Source organism: Miniopterus schreibersii, assembly GCF_964146895.1.
Source record: "Miniopterus schreibersii genome assembly, chromosome: 18".
NCBI classification, from domain to species: domain Eukaryota; kingdom Metazoa; phylum Chordata; class Mammalia; order Chiroptera; family Miniopteridae; genus Miniopterus; species Miniopterus schreibersii.
Window position 1 is genome coordinate 9885452 of NC_138121.1, and position 17148 is coordinate 9902599.

A 17148-nucleotide genomic window follows, 5' to 3' on the forward strand; every position below is an offset into this window, starting at 1 on the left:
CTCTATAGAAAAAAAGAAAGACAGGGTTAAAATGATCTCTTTAAAATGGGTTCAAGTCCTTTAAATCTGAAAGTTCAATGAATTAATATTGTGAACATTTTCAGTTTCTAAAAAGCAAAGACCCTGAAAACTCCAACTATATGATTATAAACTAAACAAATGTTAAGCATAACAACAGAGAGAAAATAATCAATTTTCACTCTGAATATAGACAGTAAAACATAAAACACAATCTTTATGTATAGGAAAATGAATTGATGAGAAGTTATTGTATGACCGTTAAACCACATTGCCTCCCAGAACCAGAGAAGAGAAACAGAAACAAAATACAAAGTTACTTCCAGGTCTTAACCTAGATATTTTACATACACAAACCAGCTGTTCCAACTATCTGTCTAAAGAAATGGCTAGATGCAAGGGTAAGGTGACATGAAAATGAAAGTAAAAAGCAAAAAGCTACGGCATACACTGAGAATCTGCTGGCCTGAGCAAGAAATTCTTAGAGATTGTGATTATACAGGGTGGGGCAAAAGTATGTTTATGGTTATTTGTATGGAAAATAATGCAACAATTAATAAATATACTAGAATAAACTGTTTTGCATACTTAACAACTATAAACCTACTTTTGCCCCACCCTGAATTACCAGCTGTCTTTTTTAAAATAGCATCTAAACAGTTTCATAGGCACTTAGCAAACAAGCTGTAGTCATTGCAAACATTCACAACTTCCATTTCAAACAGGCTAGGTGTCAGGTGAAAGAAAAATAGCAAAGGCCAGACCTTCATTGCTAGTCACTTCTCCATCAGGCTCTTTGTCAAAATAAAAACTCATACTTGGGTTGGGGGTCACAGATGGTTCTAAATTTTTACCATCCCAATAGTCAGAGCTGGGTATGCCTCTCTGGTTTGCATAGGGAGCCAGTTGTCTTAATTTTAATCATGGGTTTGAATATGCTGAACCAGTATAAAGCATACCTAGTCACAATGACTATTTTTAGAGTAGAAAAAATCCCAGCCATACTACAGAGCAGTTCCCAACCCCTGCTCTCTGCACAAAAACCTACAATCTAGAAATCCAAAAAGAAGGGGTAAGGGGAAGGTGACGAGTGTCACAAAGTAGAAGCTGGGGGATGGAATAGTGTTTACTTACTGTTGGGTTTAGAGTAATGTGTGGTGCCAGGCCTGCAAGGGAATAGACATTGATGTCATGGTAGCTGTACTGTGGCTGCGGTGGAACAGTAGCTGTACAGGTGGTACTGGTAGCTGGTGTTGTAGAAGTTGCTGAAAGTAAAGAGTTGAGTTAAAATAAGGACTAACAAAAAGAGCATATTTCTTGACTTTAAAATTAGCAGGATAACAAGTAGCTTTTATGTCATTAAACTAACTGGATTAGAGGATGGGGTTTAGGGGGAGGGCACAGGCCGTTATCTTCCCCACCCTGAATTATCACACAAAAAATTCTGTTATTTTAACAGAGATTTAAACAAAACATGTGAAACTGTCAGTGGCAGTGCCCATAGCTCAGAATCAATTGAGGGGTCATGCCACATTAGTAGGCCCAAACCTTGGACTATGCCTTATTATAGATGTCTATTTTCAACCTAGGCAGTTCCCAGGTTTCTTTCACCTTGGGATTTTTAGATACTGAAGGCTGAGAAAGAAAAGCTGGTTTATTGTAACCACACCTCTCAATCATTTGTTCAACAGCTCTATCTCCCCCGCACTTCAATCATCTTGACCCAGGTGAAATAACCCACTCCCCTTGTAGGCCTAACTGGTCTGGTAATTCCCAGATTTGAGGAATAACACAGGCTGTGGATAACCCAACTTAATTAAGAATGCCATATGAGTTACTTGGATTTACTCTAATACAGTACAATGCTGAGACACTGCTGCCACTTCCTTAATAATTTAGAAGGCCCACACACAAGTTTCAGCACCACATGATGTTGAACAACTGTAACCTGCTGTATGCATGAAAATGTGCCACTTGAGAGACCATCCAGTAAGTGAAGGGCTAGCTAGCTACCACCCTTACTTGTGGCTGTGATGGGAGGGAGTTCTTCTGGCTGCTTGGCATCCTTCTTCGGAGCAGAGAGCTGCTCGTCTAAGTTCTTCAGGCGATCTTTATCCTTTAGGAGGCTTCCAGGTTTTAGCTCATTGATGTCTAACGCAAGGTTCTTGCAGAGGACCTCAATCTCAAACTTCAAGTTTAACTGCGTATTTCAATATTCGATTAGAATTCTTAAAATACACTAGAATTCATAACATACACTATTCTCACACAATTGTTACAGTGCCCGCCCCCCCCCCCACTCTTACTTTTCCGGTAAATTTTAATAATGTGAAGACAGAGAATGTTCCAAAGAATAAAAATGCAACAAATTTACCTTTAAGTCATGTTCCTGATGCAGCTCAGCTAATACATTCATAATTGCCATTGTCCAGGGGTTGGGTGGCCTAAACACCTAAAGAAAATATGTTACGTTAAACTGGCCTCCAAATTGCTTCAATTCGTATTATTAAAAATAGTTAATCACTTATACTTATGTGGCCCTAACAAAACCCCTAGCCTTCCATATATTTCAGAAAAAGACTAAAACCCAAAGCCACCTATTAAGACATCAGTCCTTTAAATTCTACTTTGCCTCTCACATTGGAAACCCAACTTTACTTGAGTAAAACTGATTGAACTAGCGCTTTCATAAGAACTAAGGACAAAATTTCTTGACCTTGTTCTGAAATTAACTCTTACAATTTAGCCATCAATAAAATATTAAAATCTACTTACCACACTACGAATACTAGACTCTAAGACTTTGGCAACAAAGGGCACTACATAGAGCAATTCTTGCTGTCCTTTAACATAAGCCTCTAGCAGCAAAGATTTTACATCCAAGTCCTAGGGGGGAGAAAAATATTTTAAAAGTTAGGAATCACAAAGTACATAAAGAAAGGCATTTTGCCAAATTCATCCTCAAAAGAGGAATCAACATAACATCTGACTCTTGCCTTACAAAAAGAAAGGAGTGACAATCATACCTTACTGGCATTCATTTATCCTGCTAAATGATGTGGGGCTATGAGTATGCAATTAGGGATTCAAAACTGGCCACTCTTACAAGTCACCAATTATCATTAAAATAGCCCCAAATAAAGACAAGACTTTTAGACATATGCTGTATGAACATTCTCAAGTTTTATGTAAACCTTTAGCTGGAACTCACAGTGTGTAAGATGGGTTTATTTTTAGCTAGTGTGATCATTCCTAGCCAATGTCCCAAGTTCTTCAGCAAAGAACGATCTGAGAAATTGGCGGCAGCTTTATCAGAGGTCAGGAGCACCTGAAAAAAAAAGTAGGATTAAGAAAGGTATGGGGGGGGGGAAATCTCAATTAAATGTTTGAGAATTCCATTATTCTATATTAAAAACAAGCCACCAATCATGGACATGGACAAGTAGGGTGAAGGAGGAGGGCAGCATGGAAGAGGGCATAGAGGGGATGAATGATAATGGGGAAAACACACACACACAATTATGAGAATATGCCTGCGAAGCAGATCTACTGCATGCTATCGTAGCACTGTTCTGTTTTGTTCTGTGACATTTTTACCTTTACGTCTTTCTTTACATTTTATTTTTTAATAGGCAATATAACTACATCACACAAAATACACAAAGTTAAAAGTGTCATGTGTGCTCCCACAGAAAAGTATTTTAAAAATCTGAAAATGGCCCAGCCGGGCGTGGCTCAGCAGTTGAACATTGACCTGGGATCCAGGTGATCCGGGAGTTCGATTCCCGGTCAGGATACATGCTAGGGACGGCAGGCTCAATCCCCAGTCGGGGGCGTGCAGGAGGCAGCCAATCAATGACTCATCATTGATGTTTCCATCTCTCTCTCTCCCTCTCCTTTCCTCTCTCTGAAATCAATAAAGATATATTTTTTAAAAATTAAGAATAAATAAAATTCTGAAAATGTTAGGTAGTTTGAAGCAGAGGACCAACTGCAAATATATCTTGGCATATGGAGAAATGTAACCAAGATCACAATATCTACTGCAAAATTTAGCACTATCCAGGTCACTGTACATCTCTGAAAACAAGGTAACTTTCTGAAATACAATATAATTGCATAAACACTTCTTTACAAATTTCCAGAACACTCAATCCATTCATTAACTAGTTCTTTCTTTTGTAAGGGGGAAAGAACATACATCTATCTACTAAATAATACCTTGTAAGTTATGGCTATAAATTAAAATTTGTAATTTAAAATTGTTTGAAAGCATCTTGAGATTTTGCTTCCAAGTGTGTGGAAATTTTCATATATCCCAACCATCCTTACTATCAGATAGTAAAGGCTAAAACAGTTATGTTCCTTAACTCCATTCAGCAACAGCAGAATGGCGCAATGTCAGCTGTGCAACAGAAGAGAGCCAGGAATTCTTTTGCACTACAGCGTAACCTCGAATGGGGAAAATTCCCATCCACAGGTTTAAATATAGTGCTGGTTCCTCAGCCAATGTCCCAAGTTATTCAGCAAAGAATGATCATAGCTGTATGCTGGTTCACACTGTGTACTGGAAAAGTTAACCTTCTTAAGAAATAAAATACCTGAATTTTATGGAACAAGCATTCACTCATTAGGAAGAGCTTGAACTTAAAATAAACTGCTGAGCCCGGCTACGCGTGGCTCAGCGGCTGAACGTCGACCTAGGATCCTGGTGATCGTGGTTCGATTCCCGGTCAGGGCACATGCCCGGGTTGTGGGCTCAATCCCCGGGCGGGGGCATGCAGGAGGCAGCCGATCAATGACTCTCTCATCATTGATGTTTCTCTCTCTCTCCCTCTCTCTGAAATCAGTAAAGATATATTTTTAAAAATAAATTAATTAACTAAAATAAACTGCTGAGAATCCTAAAGAACTGCTAGTCCACAAACAGGTCTAGAGTTGAGAGGTATCTGGCACTTAAGACATAAAGGAGCCCGGCCGGGTGTGGCTCAGCGGTTGAGCGTTGACCTAGGATCCAGGAGATTGGGGTTCAATTCCTGGTCAGGGCACATGCCCAGGTTGAGGGCTGCAGCCGATCAATGATTCTCTCATCATTGATGTTTCTATCTTCTCTCTCCCTCTCCCTTCCTCTCTCTGAAATCAATAAAGATATATTAAAAAATAAAAAATAATAAAAAAAGATGACAAAATATAGTGACACCAGTGCTATGGCAACAGCACTTCTTAAAAAAAAAAAAAAAGACATAAAGGAAAACATTCACTGCAACACTGTTTCTGTTAATGGTGAAAGCTAACAGCTTAAATATCCATTAGCAATATATACCCATATCCATTAGCAATATATACCCATACAATAAATTTCTATTAAGACTATTTAGAAACAAAACAAAGGGACTATAGCTAAAGGCATACTGCAAATAATTTGGGGGGGGGGGGCTGTTAGAAACATGCAGGAGGTAAAGAAAAACCATTCATGGAATGAAGAAAACAAATCCAGGACATTAGTTACTTTCAAAGTAAACAGTACAGAGAGTATGTCTAGAAGATTAAATTCTTCATGAAATTTAGTTCTATATCTGAAACAAAGCTAGAACAAGTTTCACAGACAACATGTACAAAAAATAGCAACATTCCCCACCCCTCCAAATTCGGTCTATACAATCAAGTATTTCCATACTCAGAATAGAAAAAGAACAGAAAAGAGGTACAAAAACTATCTTACTTTGATGTTTCTGTAGGTCTCATTTAGAACCATCTTATTAAATTCAGGATTCTTCAGCGTGTCAAGGAAGTTTGAATACAGGCTGTGAAAGTTTGGCTCAATACTGACTCTCTTCATAACCAGGTACTGTGAAACCCAAGGCATGAATTCTTCCTTCACAGTTTCCTTTAGTTCTTCAACCTAGCCAACCAATGATACAGAAAGTACACAATTAAAAGATGATAAATATGGTTATATTTTTTGTTTCTGAGAACAGCATTACAGCACATGGCTCCTTGCAAAATTAGGTGCTAAATCCAATCACTATGCTACATCTCTCCCCCACATCAGACAGAAGCTATGCAGTACAGTAAGTTCAATTCCATAAACTGTGTGTGATTAGCACTGAAACATCTATAGTAGCTTTCAACTTTAAAATTATGAAACATATAGTCACTCACCCTCATCTTACCCAACTCTCCATCTGACCAAAAGCGGATAAATTACTAACCTACAACCTGCTATTAAAGAACCTAACACCAGAACTGTATTTTCCTAAATTTCCATCTCCAGGAATCATCTGTAAAGTTGATACTTCTTTTCCAGAAAGGATAGTAAAGGCTTTAATTTTATTGCCCGGAATCAATTATGGTGGGATCTAAAAAGACAGTACTTGCATATATCTCAAACCCAGTTTAGTCTAATCTTACTGGCTAAAACAGGCACATAATCTTGTAAGGGAAGCATCATTCCTTATGCTTTTAACAAGGGCTACCTCAGTTATTAGGCTCCTAATAAATGCTCTGAATGGTCTCTGGGAGGGACATGAGTTGTGACTAGAAGTGCAACACACCTTCCTTCATCATGAGATCATGAACTTTTTTTTAAATGCCTATAACTCACTGCAAAATAATACATTTAAAACTAGTGCTATTTACGTCTACAAAACCACAACCATGAGTTGTCTATCCACATTCCCTTTGTTTTCATTCTATTACCTCTACCTTTAGAGTTAAGTGAGTATTAAAAAGGATGCAGAATGTGAAATATAAATCCTCCAACCCATGAGGGATAAGAATAGAGAGCATTCATAGTGATATATAAACTATTACATCAGGCTCACCTTTTGTGTCATATTTGACTGAGAGAGATTGTTGAAGATAAAAGCAATTTTCTCCTGGATATTTTCTGGGGGTTCTACAATTCTTTCAGTTTGATCTGTGGCCACAAGCAAAGTATCTATATTTGTAGTATTAATAGAAGGCTAAAGAGAAAAATTACATAAACCAATTAAAATGCTTAATTGACAAATCCCAGGAAAAAATGTACACAAATTCTTTTAGTATAAAATACACATGGTGTGTATGACTGTGCACTGGAAGTGTTGGCAAGAATATGTATTATTCAATGTGGCTGCCTCTAGGAAATCTGGGGAAGATACAAAGGGAGAAATGCTGGTCTATTTCATCTTTTTTTTTAGTTGGGATGTGTTGTTCATAATAAACTTAAAATACATACTCACTAATGCATATTACAACATAACAAATCTTGGAAGACAAAAAAAAAGACAGACCTACTTACTGGCACATCTTTCTTAAAGCTGACTCCGGTAGGCCTGGTGACTGTAACCGTTTTAGCAACGGTGGTGGTTGTTGATGTGGTTACCATAGTGCTAACCTGACCAGCAAGGGGTGCTTTTGCTGGAACCTGGGCCTGAGCCTGGGCCTGAGCAAGCGCAATACTTCCAGGGGTTGTGATAGAGCCCTGCATTTTCACAGGAGGATCTCTAGATTGCTGTCCATACTCAATATACTGTAGGGTAGGGAGAGGAAAACACATTAAAAAAAGTTAACAGAATTTAAAATTTTTGAATTACACTCCACTCACTTCTGAGAGGCTAGGAGTCATTATAGAGGACTCTTTTGGTTCCTCTATCTCCCTTACTCCTTGCCCCATCCTGGCCCACATTCCCACATAGTAAAATACTAGTATTTATGAAAGAATCAGTCTAGCAAAATAGCCTCCAAAAAAGCAGCCAAAGGCACCCGCATATAAATTTCTTTAAATCCCTTAATACACACATACTTTAACATTTATTTAAATGTATAGAGTGAACTGATCTTTTTACTGGATGCTGATGAGAAACCTAAAGCCTAAAATACACACTGCAATGTGAATTACTGCTCAGGAAAGCTATTACTACAAAACAAACAAAACACACTGTACACTGCCAAGCCAACTAGAAGGTAAGCAATGATACTGGATGGATGTTCCACAACAGGTTTGATTCCCCACCCCTCATTTCAAAGACCAATAAACCTCCTTCCCACACACAAATCAGAGAACTGACATAGGGTCCTTGATACTATTTCCAACAGTCTGTACCTGGCAAAACATAAACTACAATCTATATATTCAAAAAGAAATATGAACAATGACCCTATCCCCCCCCCCCCCCCCCCCCAGCTATCTTGCTACAGTGGGTACTGGGGAACCACTGTTCTGTGTGATCACTTGCATGCCACCTCTCTTGCTCTTCAGTCTTCTAAGGTCTGTATTCCTGGCTCTTAATTCCAAACACATTTGACTGTGGTAACCCTCTGACTTCACATCCTAGCTTTCCATAACTCTGCTTTCCTGTATAGTATAGTTTTCAGTACTATAGTTTTGGCACACTCCCCCAAACCCCCTCACATGAATGCATATACTCCTGCCTCCCATTCCATGGGTATCCTAGGTCAAGCTATCACAATAACCCTGCCCTCCTGCAAACAAACCCATGCAGATGAAACAGAAAGCACTGGACTAAACTATAATATAGAATTAAAAGGAGGTTCAAATTCTGACCTTTCTGATTCCTTAAAATATGATCTTATAAAACCATTTACCTGTTTTGTGTAAAACAAACATTAATCAACTTTCTTGTGCTCTATAAGCTGACTTTGACGAAAGGCAAGACAAAGGTATGACCGTTTACCAGTAAGCCTAAAGTCAATCACTAAAACAATGGTTTAGAAATTTCAACAGTCACATAAAATGGCTTAAAATTTATATCCTCTAGGTCTTTTTTTTTTCTTAGGTACTGTCTCCTTTGTAAGTACCTCAAAGAAATCAAAGCAGGTGTTAAGGCGGCTGTATTTTTGAGAAACAATGGTCTAAGTTTTATATGAAACAGCTCTAAATCATACTTAAATCAGAGAAACTTTACGAGGTTTTATTCAAGATTACCATTAGAAATCCTTTTTAAAATCCAGTAAAGTTTCTCTTAGTAATATAGTAAAAGATGTCTTTGACAGTATTATCAGGCTAAGACTGGTAAAAAAGCCTTTTATTAAATCAGGCAAAACCACTATGTAGGAAAGCTAAAGAATGCATTTTTTTCACTATTATTAAGCTGCAAAATAAGCAACAAGTAATGTGCATACCTACATTGTGCCAATCATTAAGAAACCTTAATGCCATTCCTAACATCCAAATCAAATTAAAATAGACAAACCCTCCAACAACAAGAAAGGTTTTAGGTATGGAAGATGCTTACCTCCTGTAAATGATGTGGAAATTGTATAAAGTGATTGATAGAACCCAAGTGCTGGCAATACTGGGGATAGTCCTTCAATCTGCCAACAAAAACATTCATTCACTATTTTATGTAAGAACAGAGGTAGCACAATTAACAAAAAATTTTCTTCCAAATGCTAGTCTAGGCCATTTCTCCCATTCTACCCATGAACTACCTTACTTGAAGAGAATGCCAAAGGGAAGAATACAGAAGTAATGGGGGGAAATATTTATCAACTTCACCTGCTTTTATATCAGAACACTGTTGTTGTTTTTTAAAGACCATATTTTACTTTAAATTGATTACAATATGCCACTAAAACTGCTATCTGGAAACAACCTCAAATGTTCATCAACAGATGAATGGAAAAACAATTTTGTAGTTAATCCTTACTAACTAGCAACAAAAAAACCCTCCTGAAACCTGCAACAATATAGAGGAATCTCAACAGCACCATGCTAAGTGCAAGAATTCAGACTTGTGTTTGCTTCAATTCAAATAACCATCTGAAAAAACTAGACCAAATAAAATCAGTGATTGCCACGGATTAGAAGTGTGGGAAGGTGAACTTGAAAGGGGAAAAACAAGATAACTTTTAGGGGGTGAGGGATATATTCAGTATTTTGATTGTAATTGTGGCAGTTTACAGGACTGTATGAATTTGTCAAAATTCAAAGAACTATACACCTCAGGTGGTGACTTTCACTGAGTAAACGTATACCTCAGTAAACAAACTCCTCCTGCAATTTCATGTTATACTGTTCTTACCACTTATTTGATAACCATTAATTAATTGTTTTCACTTCTTTTCTACTTCACACAGTCATTAACATTAGTTAACATATGTATAATGATCGGGCAGGACAGAGCAAGAACCAGTTGATAAATAATACTTTTCCCTATGTTAAAAAAAAAGACATTTCATAGGAAACCACTCACCTATTTTTAAATCTATCTAGTGCAGCAATCCCGAAATAATACATTTTGGATCCAAAAGGCTTGCGCAAGGCTTCAAGAACATATCGTAGAGCCAGGCCTAGTGCCATGTAAGTGACCAGTCCTTTCTCAATTATCCCACCAAACAGGCAGGCTGTTATATGTAACTCTTTATCAGGGTACTGGGGGAAAAAACGATATTCTTCAAACAAGTTCCTTAGCATACAATTAAATACTTCTCGTTCCCTCTTTATGGTAGAGTCTTTAAACCTCTGTAGCATTTCTATTACCTGGAAATAGCAAGACAAAACAGTATACACATAAGGAAACTATTATTAAAAGCCTTCCTAAAATGCTCTTAATAGATTAAGCAGAATTATTCCACAATAAATTGGGCTTGAGATAAATGTTATGATTTCAAACGATGCATAAACTTATCAACACACTTGCGGCTGGATTTCTAAAAACTCTGAAAGGAGCATTTAAGATTTACCAAGATGATAAAGATTTCAATCATCCTAGACACTCACCTCATCAACAGACATGGTTGGATGTGGTGGGTGATTATATATTCTCTGGAAATAGCTGTTGGCTTCATCATCTATCTCTTTACTAAAGTGCTGATTTGCCTCTGGCCACACCTGAGACAAGTCCGCTGTTAGAAAACAGAAAAGCAACCAGTGGGCATTTAGGCTCTTACTTTACCTCCCCATAACACACACACACACACACACACAGAGCCAGAGAGAACAATATAGTTTTAATTTTAAGGGGAAAAATAAACTGAAAGATATTAAGTGGTCAAGTTTTAATATTCAGCTGTGCTAGGTACACATCAAGGATTTTAGCAACATTGCCTTACAACTATAGTTCTTAGTATTTTCTTCATCAAGACTTTCATTACACCATGAAAGTCCACTGGGTTTAAATCCACAATGCATTTACCCTTAATACAACCTCACTCGAGGTTAACAAGTCTTAACTACTTCATAATAAAAATCACATTTAACATCAATGCATGTGCATGACATACTGATATAAACACAAAGCATGCTACAAAACATAACATTCAGACAAGCCTTTCACACTAACAGTTCAAGTCATTTGGTAAACTGTCAAATTTTGCCTAATGAATATTTTGCCCCAACCATAAAAAGGACATTTGTAAGTCAGTAATACGTATGTATTTACAAAGAGGACTTCTCTGACTTTGGGATAACTACGGAGGTGAAACTTTAAAAACTGTGTTGTTACATCATATATATTACATGGCAATATTTATTACACATAACGTAATATATATCATAAAGTTTTAACCTTAAAACAAATTAAGATAAAATTCTTTTATAAACTGCCAAGCTGAAACAGAAATCTTAAATCCTCCTGGCTGTTCTTGATTTGTTAAAAAACACCACCAAAGAAACTTAGGGTAAGTATAAGCCTTTTCTTTTACTTAGTCAAATCTAAGTATAGGATTTTACTTTTCTCTATTTTTTCATCATAGTTTAAGGCTAATTCCCCTAAGGATGCCACCTCTGACTAACCATCACTCTGTTCTGGCAATCTGGGTCAAAGGTAGGGTGGTATATCAAATTTTCATTTGAGTAATTCAAATTCGTAGATTTGCTCCCAGTGATCTAAGCAGTACATCAACAGACGGCCCTATTGACAATATATTCAAGGAAATGTTTTTGTCCATATAACTATAAAGGCAACAAATTCAACATAAAATAAAAAGTTTTATGTGCATCAGTCACGCTTCACAATCACAGACAACACTACCACTTACAAGGTTTCATCTTACTCTGCTGGAATGTAGGCTGGTTCAGTCCAGAGTTGCCCAGTTTCCTCTGTACAAAAGGATCGTTATTCACTGCAGGGAGTCCAAGAGCCCCAGTTCCTATACCAGTCAGGCTGCCTGTGCCAAGACCACCTACTAAAAAGAACGAAGCAGCCAGAAGTCGTATCATTACTCACGTTCTTGACTTTTCTCATATGAAAGTTGTACGTTCTTATTTAAAAAGTCAGGGTCTTTGTTAATTCTCTTACAATGTCCATTTAGTTTTACAAAGAATCCAAACTAATAAAGAGTAAACAAAAACAAACTGCCAAAATTTCTTTAGCATTTAGAATTATTAGTTTCTTATATTCTTGGTACGATATAAAAATGCAAAAATTTAACTGTACTATCTCATATGTAATATGAGATATAAGGTAGTCAAAATAAGAACTGACTTGCTTTCCTCAATGATTACAACTGAAGATTTTCATGCTACTATCTTCTAAGTTAGCATGAGCCAGGACTTCTTTATTCTCCACAACTCCAGCAAACAGAATTCTTCCAATAACTAGGATTTTACTATGGCCTTACTAAATAGAGTAAATTTGGATTAAATGAATGAAAAATCAGGGCTAGAACCACATAGCAGCAGTGTTAACTAGGTTACAGAGTCATTACAACATTTGAGTCCTGAGGTTTTAATAAACTAAACTTACAGTCTGACAATCAAAAGGTGAAGACAGCTAAGAAACAAGTGGGTCCAAGAAGGGGGGAAAAATGTAACCTTTATTTCATTATAAAACTAAAAGCCAAAGTATTTTAAAAACTTGAAAAAGTTTTATGAATTTACTACCATTTTCAAGGTAGGTTAAGTAAAAGGAAGTAGAAAATACACCTGAATCTGAGGTGTGAAATATTTTCTAGCTTTATTAAACCAACTTTGAGTAATCCATCAAGCTGTGAGTCCTAGATCTAAGCCCAAGTCCTTTAAAATGTGTGATTAAAACATCTGTCAATGTTTACACTGCCATTTGGTAATACTGAATTCTTATTGAATCATCCAACTAAGTTTACAATTAAAATACCTTAATTGCAATTCAACTGAATATTATAATAGTATAATGTTTTTCTCTTCCCAACTATGAATGCTGAAGCCAACTTTTACAATTTAGTTTAAGCAGTTTTCCTTATCACAAGTACTCCAAACCCTTACACAAAGTAAGGCACAATGATTATTATAGATAACCTGTGTCCCCACCCATCCCTTACCTGGAAGCTGTGATGAAAGTCCTCCGATACCACTGAATGCAGTTGTTTGATTTGGGGTAGAAAGGGGTGGAAATGCTTTTGCTGGTGACTGAGGGGTACTGAATGCAGAACCCAAATTTGGAGGAAAACCCTGCATACTCTGGGTGTGAGGGGCAGCTGAACCACCTATACTAAGAGATGCCATTCCAGCAAGAGAGTCAATCTAAAGAAAAACATTATAAAAATGTATTAAACATACCTCAAGCAAAGACATATGAAACAAGTAAAGCAATCTTTAGCAACAGCTCTTTGTATGCTTAATAAGTAAACCGCAAAACCCCACACAATCATGATGATACTTAAATACCAAAATCAAGTCAAGTGTGCCCGTCTTTTTTCTTACTGTTATTACAGATGGAATACACTCAAAAAGTAAACCCCTGCCAAAGTACCAAAGTAATAATGTGAGGGCTACAAAACTTCAAAATCATTTAAGATAAAGTGCCCTGCAGCTGTACATAATACTAAGCATCTCGTAGTGACATGGAAAGGTTATTACATTAGGTCCTTAAAATTTCCAATAAGGCCCTTTAAAACAAAAAGAATCTCTCTAACATATTTAGCTTGCAACACAATAAAAGCATTAGAAAGCAGAAATCATCCAGTCAAAACAAGCAAATCCAATCAAAATTTGAAATTCTTGGGGTTTGGAGATTAGCTCTAGGTTTAATTCAAAAAACAAAAACAAAACTAAAACCAATAACAAAAACAAGGTATGCTTATTCACAAGATTTTAAAAAATATTTTATAACTGCACTTCCAAGCTTCTTAGTTTGTGGCATTATTTCAGATCTTCATGACTATAGGAAATGATACACCTAATGCCTTTCAGAAAGTGGCCACCGAAAAAAATCACTAAACGCTCTTTCTTTTCTCAAACCCCAAACTGCCATTCAATGCAGCTAAAAATAGAAGCAGAAATGTGTTGCTCCCAGAGAGAGGGGGGTGGTTGGTGTCAGGGAGTAACTTAAATGTACCTTGTTTTTAAAAGAGCAGTTCAGTTGAGAGCTGAAGAGCCCCAGTTATAACAAGTCCTTATGCTCTAGCACTGTTGCTTGGCCCGTGAAGCTACAAACAAGACATATCAGGTTCAAAGGCAGTGCTTATTTCTCCAAGTCTAAGTTACTCTTATTTTAAAAAGAAGCCCTTACCATTTACCTACATAAGTTATTTTGTATCTTTCCTCTCAGAATGATGTTCTACTTAATGATTAAAATCTTTCTCAACTACAATGCCTATTTATGGATCTCCTTTAAAAAGTAGTAGTGTATGGTAGACATGCAGTTATCTAAAATGTAATAAATTAGACAAATTTTCCTTGAGTAGATTGTTAATGATGATGTAGAAGTTTATGCTATTGCAAGTCTACAAACAAATGCAGATGTACCGACTGTAGGGTTCACTTACCTGAACAGGAGAAATGGCATCCAAGCTGCTGGCACTAGGAGGGCGTCCTTTGGGCATAACTCCAGGTGGGGGTTGTCTGGCCTTATTCATGACGTTGCTGCAATTGGCTACCATGGTGAGGATGGTTTCCGATAACTCCTGAGAAACACTCCTAAGAGAGAAAAGAGTATCACTTGTTATTCCCCAGAACACCTAAATGAACAAATCTGATTCTCAAAAAAAATTTGCTAGAACAGACAGCTAAACTTCCACCATATCCTATGTCTTTCCATCTGTCATTAATCAGTAGGATTTTCTGACAACTGGCTTTATCTTGCAAGTCTAATTTACATCTCTGAAACAAAACCTTGTGTACGGTATAACCAATATACGTTAAAGCATTCCAAGAAATAAGCCGTATTCTCAACCATTTTGTCAAAAATTGTGCCCAAACCTGAACATATCAAAGCAAACAATTTTTATACTAGTTTCTGGTAGTTGAAAAATAAGACAATTATTTAAATATAGCTTAAAAATACCGTACACATAATCAGCAACTACATTTGACAAGCACAGAGAAAACTGACTTCTATAATGTCAAGTAGTAGAATAAATGTTTAACAGAAAAACCTACCATCCTATCTTAAGGGTGTATAAAACCATAGAACCCTTTGCACTCGAAAACTTTATACAAACAATACTGTCTTAGAGCTTTCCTCCCAAATTCAGAATCTTATTACTGGCATTAAGAAGTAAAAGTGTGCCCTGGCCAGTGTGGCTCAGTAGTTTGAGCGTCAGCCTGAGCATGGAGGGGTCTCGGGTTCAATTCCTGATCAAGGGCACATACCTGGGTCGCAGGTTCGATACCCAGTCCTGTCAGGGCACTTGCGAGATGCAACCAATTGATGTGTCTCACATCGCTGTTCCTCCCTCCCTCACTCTCCCTTCCTTCTACTCTCCAAAAAAGAAAAAAAATATCCTCAGGTGAGGAGTAACAACAAAAAAAGTCTTCCTCTCAAAATAAAAACATTAAAAAAAACACGTAGCCCTGGCCTAGTGGGTTGCTTTGGTGCTTTCCATGCGCCAAAAGGTCACAGGTTCAATCCCCAGTCTGGGCGCGAATAGGAAGCAACAGTTCCATGTTTGTTTGTCTCTCTCTCTGTTCTTCTCTCTCTAAAATTCAATAAAAATATATCTTTGGGTGAAAAAAAAAAGTAAAAGTAGTCACTCAGACTAGACAGAACAGACAAGAAGAGACTTCAACAACACTATAAACCACTTACACCGGACATATACACAACACTCTCTACCCAACAGCAGACTACACATTCTTTTCAAGTACACATGAAAAATTCTCCAGGATAGAACATATGACAAGTCTCAATGAATTTAAAGAAATCAAATTATATAAAGTCTATTCTTTTACCACAATGAAGTGAAACTAAAAATTATTAACAAAAGAAAAACTAGCAAACTCACAAAACATGTGGAAATAAACGATACACTTTTATAACCAATGGGTCAAAATAAATTACAAAATACTTTCGGATGATTGTGAAAACACTCAATACCAAACCTGAAGCATTTCACAGATGGAAATTCAAAGTTGTAAACACCCCAATTAAGAAAAAAAATCTCTGGAGATTAGGGGGAGGTAGAAGAGGGTAAAGGGGGGGATACATGGTGATAGAAAGACTTGACTTGGGGTGGTAAACACACAATACAATATACAGATGATGTATTATAGAATTGTACATGTGAAACCTATATAATTTTATTAACCAAAGTCACCGCAATAAATTCAATTTAAAAATAAACATTACCAATTTCTAATTTCCCATTATTGATGAATAAAATTAGTGTGTTAAAAAAAAACAAAAAACCCAAAAAACCTAACCTTCCATCTTAACGAATTTTTCAAAGTTCAAATTAAAGTCAAAACAAGCAGAAGAAATCAAGTTTAGAGCTGAAACAATGAAATGGAGAACAGGAAAAAAAAAGTTAGTTTTTTATAAAAGTCAATAAAATTGACCAAGAGAGAGAGACACAAATTACTAAAATTAAGAAGACATTACTATCAACCTTACAGAAATGAGAGAGACTGTAAAGATACAGTATAAAACAACTATATGCCAAAAATCAGCTAATCTAGATGAAATGGACAAATTCCTAGAAAGACACAAACTACCAAAAACCGACTCAACAAGAAGAAAATCTGAAAATACCAAGTAGATATACTGAATTAGTAATCAAAAACTAACCCCAGCCCGGCCAGGCGTGGCTCAGCAGTTGAGCATTGACCTAGGGTCCAGGAGATCAGGGTTCGATTCCCGGTCAGGGCACATGCCCGGGTTGCAGGCTGCAGCCGATCAATGACTCTCTCGTCATTGATGTTTCTCTCTTTCTCTCACTCTCTCTCTCTTCCTCTCTCTGAAATCAATAAAGATATATTTAAAAAAA

The 17148-nt window shown here is 36.8% G+C and overlaps 1 protein-coding gene across 7 annotated transcripts in view; it reads right to left on the reverse strand.

The window, feature by feature from the left end:
- Positions 1-17148, reverse strand: part of CNOT1 (CCR4-NOT transcription complex subunit 1) — a 64967-nt gene that overhangs the window by 18668 nt on the left and 29151 nt on the right. For 2 of the 7 annotated variants that reach the window (XM_081119666.1, XM_081119662.1), the window contains exons 17-30: positions 14710-14860; positions 13264-13465; positions 12004-12147; positions 10745-10869; positions 10218-10504; positions 9258-9336; positions 7301-7531; positions 6843-6983; positions 5741-5920; positions 3230-3346; positions 2794-2904; positions 2393-2470; positions 2041-2218; positions 1153-1283 (exon numbers count right to left, since the gene is read on the reverse strand). In XM_081119666.1, coding sequence (XP_080975792.1) covers positions 1153-1283; positions 2041-2218; positions 2393-2470; positions 2794-2904; positions 3230-3346; positions 5741-5920; positions 6843-6983; positions 7301-7531; positions 9258-9336; positions 10218-10504; positions 10745-10869; positions 12004-12147; positions 13264-13465; positions 14710-14860 — 2155 coding nt within the window. Of the gene's footprint in view, positions 1-1152; positions 1284-2040; positions 2219-2392; positions 2471-2793; positions 2905-3229; positions 3347-5740; positions 5921-6842; positions 6984-7300; positions 7532-9257; positions 9337-10217; positions 10505-10744; positions 10870-12003; positions 12151-13263; positions 13466-14709; positions 14861-17148 lie in introns of all 7 variants that reach the window. The other 5 variants (XM_081119667.1, XM_081119663.1, XM_081119665.1 and 2 more) reach the window with 3 other exon arrangements.